At 57.5% G+C, this 6,664-nt stretch overlaps 1 protein-coding gene across 5 annotated transcripts in view; it reads right to left on the reverse strand.

Moving 5' to 3' along the window:
• CELSR1 (cadherin EGF LAG seven-pass G-type receptor 1) overlaps positions 1-6,664 on the reverse strand; it is a 174,235-nt gene that overhangs the window by 7,560 nt on the left and 160,011 nt on the right. For all 5 annotated transcript variants that reach the window (XM_032261488.1, XM_032261487.1, XM_032261489.1 and 2 more), the window contains 3 exons: positions 3,493-3,667; positions 824-936; positions 302-378 (listed from right to left, as the gene is read on the reverse strand). In XM_032261488.1, coding sequence (XP_032117379.1) covers positions 302-378; positions 824-936; positions 3,493-3,667 — 365 coding nt within the window. The remainder of the gene's footprint in view (positions 1-301; positions 379-823; positions 937-3,492; positions 3,668-6,664) is intronic.

Consider the following 6,664-nt stretch of genomic DNA (forward strand, 5'->3'; position numbering starts at 1 on the left):
AACCTCCCTCGGCCCCCTCCCCTTGGCTAACCTCCCCCGTCCCCACCCCTCGGCTAACCTCCCCCGGCCCCCTCCCCTCGGCTAACCTCCCCTGCCCCTGTAGATGCAATGTGGGAACCTCTCTCAAGCCGGGACTTCCCCAGGCTGCCCCCAGCCCTCCACCTCGAGGCCCACGTGTTCTTGTGCCCCACCGCCCCAGCACACAGACGGGACATGGGGGTCTCAGGGTCCAGCCAACGTGGCTGGGTGGGATGAGCCCCACACCAGGTCCCACTCGCCGGTCACGTTCAGCCCCACTTACACGATCCCCTTTTTTTCATAATAATGCTTTCTTTGGCAGGAAACCTTTGCAGATAGGACAAAAATGACTGTATTGATCTGAAAACAAGGTAAGTCGATCAATGTCAGGTGGCCAACTCTTCTGTCTTGTCACCACAGCCCTCCAACTGCCAAAAGCCCCTGAGGCCCTTACCCAGCTCCCCACCCCCTGCATCTCAGGGAGGGGTGGCTGGGTGAGGGGGCCCTGATCCCTGGCCTGCAGGGTGAAGCGCGCCTGTCCACACCCAGTCTGCCTGTGCGGGACCCTCCTGGGTGCTGGGCACAGACAGTCTCACATGGACACGATGTAAGACCCAAATCCATGATCAGAGGGTGAGGTCCGGGAGGGGCCTGGCGGCCCCCGTGGGAGGGATCTGTCACAGATGGCCCTTCCTGCCCCACCTTGGCTGCTCAGAGGAGTTGGTGGCCCCAGCCAGCCCAGGACACCCCTTCCAGCTGATACATCCTTGGGGCACCCGGACTCCCGTGAAGGCCCCACACTCACAATCATAACAGCTCCAACGGGCCCCGCAAAGCTCCAGATCAGGGTGTCTTGAAGGGACAGCCAGCAGAAGTCAGGGTTTCCGTAGCCCTGGGGGTCCAGGCCGACCGCCAGTCCTGAACACAGCGGGAGGCAGGGAAGGGTGAAGGCCACGTGCCCAGCGGCCACCCCCTGCCAAGGGCCAGCCAGGGTGGGGTGAAATGGGGGACCCAGCATCTCCCTTCTCAGAGGGAAGAGCGGGGAGCCTGAGGAGGGAGTCTCGGGCCCCTCTGAGCACCGTGTCTCTGTGTGGGGTCTCAGGCTCGCCGTGCCCTGGCCTGGGTGGCAGAAGCTGCTCCTGGATTGGCCCCATGAGGGATGGGGCCTGCCTGGGCCAGGGGCTGCTGAGGAAGGCCACAGAACCTGGAAGGTGGCAGTGAGTTGCTGCGGGAGGGACCGTGAAGGCAGGTGCTGCTTGGGAGAACCCTCCAGCTGGGCCATGTGGAGGTCAGGAGGCCGTGACGGTGCAAGGGATGAGGCCCTGAGACAGGTGAAGGACAGCGCCACCTCCGGGGCCGTATTTGAGTGTGGGGGGGATGCCACAGCCCCCCATACCACATACAACCACGTGCACACGTCATACCCATATACATACCCTATACACATGCATGCAGGCATGTACACACACGTGCACAGACAGGCATCACAAGTGTACATAACACAACCAGAGGCATACACCATACACACGTGCACACCATACACACACTCCCAAAACCGCCTCGCCACCGAGCCTGCTACAGGGGCTGCTTGTTTACACAAGGGAAGAAACATGTGAAGAGCAGCCGTCGCTCCTAACCACCATGTGACAAGCCAGGTCCAGGCTGCCCATCCATGGGGAGATCCAGGTGGCGGGCAGGAGTGACCAGCATGTGTGACTCAGTCTCTCTGTGCCCCTCCCCCACCCTGGCCTAGCCTGTGCTCTTGCCCATTCTCCTCACTTAGACAGTGAGAAGATCCCAGCCCCCTGCTGCCTAACTCCTCCGGCACGTCCCACTCCCTCTGAAAGAGCCGGTTACCCAGGACCGAGGACAGTCAGGAAGCCCCAGGCCACAGCTACTGGCCAGTGTCTGCAGCTCAGTCTGAGGCTCCCAGGGAATTATTTTAAGATCTTGTGTGAGAGACCTAAATGTTAAACAAAACAAAACAAAAAACAAAACCAGTTTTTAAGGCAAGCTGGAAACGTGAGCTATCTGGATCCACCTCCAAAGGGCAGAGGCATCGCGGAGACGTCCTCCGTCTGGGCGTCCAGGTGGCTTTTACACAAAGCCATGCAAGCGCCTTCTAAGCCGCCCTCTTCATCTCAGTGTCTCTCAGAGTAAGCCCTAAACTAGGCACAGCGTCGCCTGTCACATCACAAAGTGACAGCTGCCACCCTGCCCAACCTGCCCTCACTTCAGCGGCCCTGGGTGGAGGTGAAAAAGGTTCCTCAGCGTCCCTTAGAGCAGGGGGAGATGAGTCGCATCAGAACACCCTGGCCAGGGGCCTGTGTGGTTGGAGGCTGGTCAGCAGCGTCGCTGTGGAGACCGGGACGGCCCAACAAGTGACCATGATGGCACTGGCCCCAGAGTGGCTGCTGGATGCTGCCCTGGGGGTAACTGCCCCTACTCCAGTGCCTCTGGCCTCAGACTTTGTGTCCAATTCCCAGAACCCAGGGATTACCCAGGAAAAGAGCTTCAGTTCCTCCTTTTGTGAATAAAGGTGGATCTTTCTCAGTAGGGAGCAAACTTCGACTTTCTAATTTTTAGCAAAAAGCATGCTGAAATACAAAGTTTGTTGTTCTACTCATTGATTCACTCATTCACTCACTCACTCATCCACCCGTCCACTCACCATCTCGTCCACCTAGCTACCATCCACCTACCCATTTCATCCATCTATCCATCTATAATCAACTCTCATCCCTCCAGCTACTCATCCACTCAGTCATCCTATCCATCCACCCATTCATCCATCCATTCGCCCATCCATCACTCATCTCCATCCCTATATCCATTACCCACCCATCCACTCACTTTCCCATCCCTCCACCCACCCATCCACTCACCCCTCCACCCACCCACCTACCCATCCACTCACCCCTCCACCCACCCACCCATCCACTCACCCCTCCATCCACCCACCCACCCATCCACTCACTCCCCACCCATCCATCCATCCATCCACTCACTCGCTCTATCCATCTATCCATCCATCACTCACCCCCCCCAGCCATCCACTCACTCATCCCTACCCATCTATCCATCCATCCACCCACCCATCCACTCACCCATCCATCTAGTCACTCACCCCTACATCCATCCATACACCCACCAACGCACTCACTCGCTCTTCCCTCCATCCCTCCTATGTGTAGACGTGGGACTTTCGTCTGTTAGGTGCTGCAGAAATACCCCTGAAGACACCTGGACCCAGCTCTCAAGGGGCTCACATCTTACAGAAGACATCTCCCCAGGTATCTGCCATTGCACCCGTGCATGCAGACCAGCGTGCAGGGCCAGGGCCTCCTCTGCTGGGGGCTGGGCAGGGAAGAGAAGAGAAAGGGCGGGTCTCCATGGCAACGACGTGGATCCCCTGCTGAGCAGGGGTCTGTTGGAAATCTGTATTTTCAGCAGGGCTGCTCTGTGAGTCCTCACCTGTGACGATGGCTGGGAGGCCCCAGCCCACGACATAGTAGAACCGCATGGGCCCCGCGTCGATGTTGCGCACCTCGGTCAGCACGCGGTACACGTGCAGGCTCTCCACCAGGGTCCAGGCGAAGGTGCTCATGTAGATGAAGTGGAGGAGGATGGCGACCACGGTGCACAGGAACTACGCAGGGAACGGGCAGATCAGGGGCGCTCGCTGACCGGCATGAGAATGACAGGGGCAGACCAGCCTCCAGGCCATGAACACAAGCCTGAGCTCGGGAACTGCACCTGACACGTGGCCTGGGGCAGCTTCACACCCAGGACTCTGGGAGGGGCTGCCTGGCCAGTGCCCCCAAGGCTGTTGCCAGCTGGGAGAGGGTGGCAGGCTCTCCTCTGGGTCCCAGGAGGCTGAATCAGCCAAGGGTGAGATCGGGGGGAGGAGATGGGAGCATTTGGAGGCTCCTGCCCTGACCCCACCCACAGCTGGCCTGCTCTGGACACAGTGTCTAATCCTCAGCAGCCATCTATCAGTCCACCCCACCAGGGATCCCAGGGAACTACCCTTTAAAAGACACAAAAGGTTAGGATGAGGAGAAGGGCCCCCGCCTCAGCCCCAGGCTGGAGGCCACTGTGCTCAGGCACCGGGTCCACCCCAAGGGAGGTTGACACAGTGCGGGCGGCCCTGCTCCCGCATCAGTCTCGAGGGGCCAGTCACCCTCCAAAAACAACGCCCCTGAGGTGGGCAGGGCCCCAAGTCAGCACCGCATCTGTCAGACGTGGAACAGAGCAGGAACCAACGCAGAGAACGCAGGGGGCCCTTTGCCTCGGACCACGGACTTGGTCAGGAAACGAGGCGCGAGCGTGTGGCTGGTGAACCCCACGCCAAACACCCCGGTTTCCTGCGTGGAAATCAGCCGGCTTGGGAAAAGGCAGGCGGCGAGAAGGCTGGTTGGCTGTTTTAAATAACATGAAAAGTATCGAGTATCAGATGAAGCAGCACATGGGAGGAAAAAAAACCGTGAAAAGTAAGCCCACAAAACCACCTTTCGAAAACAGAAAGTGCGAGGACTGTGCCCGCTTCCGTCACCGACACACCACCTTTTCCAGAAACAGAACAAAGACAAAAGCGATGCATAATAAATCATTTCAGCCTTTCAGTGCTCTGAGAGATGGAAAACCTCGCCCAGAGACAGGATTGTGGGTTACAAAAACCCCGTAAAGCCCAGGCACGCTGCCAGGTCCCTAGAATGCCGCCAGGGCGCCCTTTCCTTCTGCTCAGCCGTGCGTGGCTGCCGGGACAGCGCTCGCTCCCGGGGAGGAGTCACGCTGGGACCCAGGGCCGCCTCGGCTCTGCTCGTGGGGTTGAGCTGCAGGGAGTGGCCTTCGCCTCACTCTCCCCCATTCACACCACTCAAAAGCGCCTCCCCGTCCAGTGCGCTGATGAGAACATGCCCATTACGGGGACGCGCCTCGCTGTGGGTGTGAAGAAACCCCTCCATGGTAGCAGCAGCAGTGACTGCCATGTAGACCCCACACACGGAGCCCCCGCCAGCCCAGGGCCTCGGCCTCAGGGAGCACCTGGGAGCAGCGGGGAGGGCTGACCCTGGCTGGTCCAAACACACGTTGGGGCTCATCTGTGGTGGGTCAGGCCCGGTGCTCCACCTCCCACTGCTGGGAAGCCGTGGCTCCTTCTCAAGGGTGAACTGTGGGTGTCAGGGGGTGCCCACTTCTCTCTTGAGCTGAGGGGGGTCTGGAGAGGTCCCACTGCTTGCCGCAAAACAGGAGGAGCAGCCCAGGTCGGCGCGTGGCCCTGAGCAGCTCGCCGGAAGGTTCCAGCTTGGTCTTTCTATTCCACTTCTGTCCCCAGGGCCTGTCCACTGCTACGGACACCCTCTCCACCCCCGAGTTGGAGGTGGCCTCCCCGGCTCACGCTGCACGACTTCCTCGGCCCCACAGGTGTCCCATCTCACCCAGACCTTGCCTCTCAACAGGTGATGTCTTCATCTACTCACTCCCCCTTCTGGAATCGTCAAAGGTCCCCAACCCCTCCTTCCCGGCTGGCCCCGTGCCTCCTTTCTGCCCATGCCCAGTGCCCTGGCTTTGGTTCTGGGTCCCCACTCGGCTCCCAGGCTGTGCACTCATCAGACTGCTCTACCCCTCCGCCCGCCGTCCACCTGCTGCCTGGCTCCTGTTTCTATTTTTTTTTTTTTTTTTTTTTTTGAGACAGGGTCTCATTCGGTTGCCCAGGCTGGAGCGCAACGGTGCAATCTCAGCTCCCTGCAACCTCCGCCTCCCAGGTTCAAGCGATTCTCCTGCCTCGGCCTCCTGAGTAGCTGGGATTACAGGTGCCTGCCACCATGCCCAGCCAAGTTTTGTGTTTTTAGTAGAGATGGGGTTTTACCATGTTGGCCAGGCTGGTCTCAAACTCCTGACCTCAAGTGATCTGCCCGTCTCAGCCTCCCAAAGGTATCCTGCTGGGATTACAGGCATGAGCCACCACACTCAGCCCTTAAGTCAGTCTTGACAAGAGTCATATTTTACATCTCAGGTGTACTAGCATAACACCGTTCAAAGTACTGCCTTCTCTTCGCACCCCCAGCACTGCTGATACGTGCTTTGAGTCTTTGTCTTAGATTTGTCTTTCAAAATGAATTAGGGACTTATTTTCTCTCGCATCTTCATTTTCTATTTCACCGATTTCTGCTTATTATCTCCGTTCTTATCTCCTAAATTTACCTCTAAATTCTGCCTTGATTCTATGCTGCCAGTTCCAATGTGTAATTTTCATTGACAACTTTTTCATTATGAATCTTCCCAATTCCTCTGAAATGTCTAAGGTCTGTGCTTTCTATAGGGATGTTTTGAGTTCATTTTATTAGGTACATAAAACTTTATAAGTTTATATCTTCCCAGTGAATGGACCTTTTTATGGCAGCGCTGTCTCCAAATACCCCGTTCATCCTCCCGCCGAGCTAGTCTGCTCATTTTATAGAGCCCCCAGGGTCACTCCGGCCGGTATTTACCTGTCATCTCCCTTCTCATTATTCTCAACCTTTACGCCTCTTGTAAGCCTCCACACGTGGGCTGACTCTGACCCGACTTTATCTTCTAGCTCTATGTCATGGGCAAAATCCTTTTTTTTTTTTTTTTTTTTTTTTTTTTTTGTGAGACAGAGTCT

This window comes from Sapajus apella, unplaced genomic scaffold, assembly GCF_009761245.1.
Source record: "Sapajus apella isolate SASKATOON/1434 unplaced genomic scaffold, GSC_monkey_1.0 scaffold123, whole genome shotgun sequence".
Classification (NCBI taxonomy): Eukaryota; Metazoa; Chordata; class Mammalia; order Primates; family Cebidae; genus Sapajus; species Sapajus apella.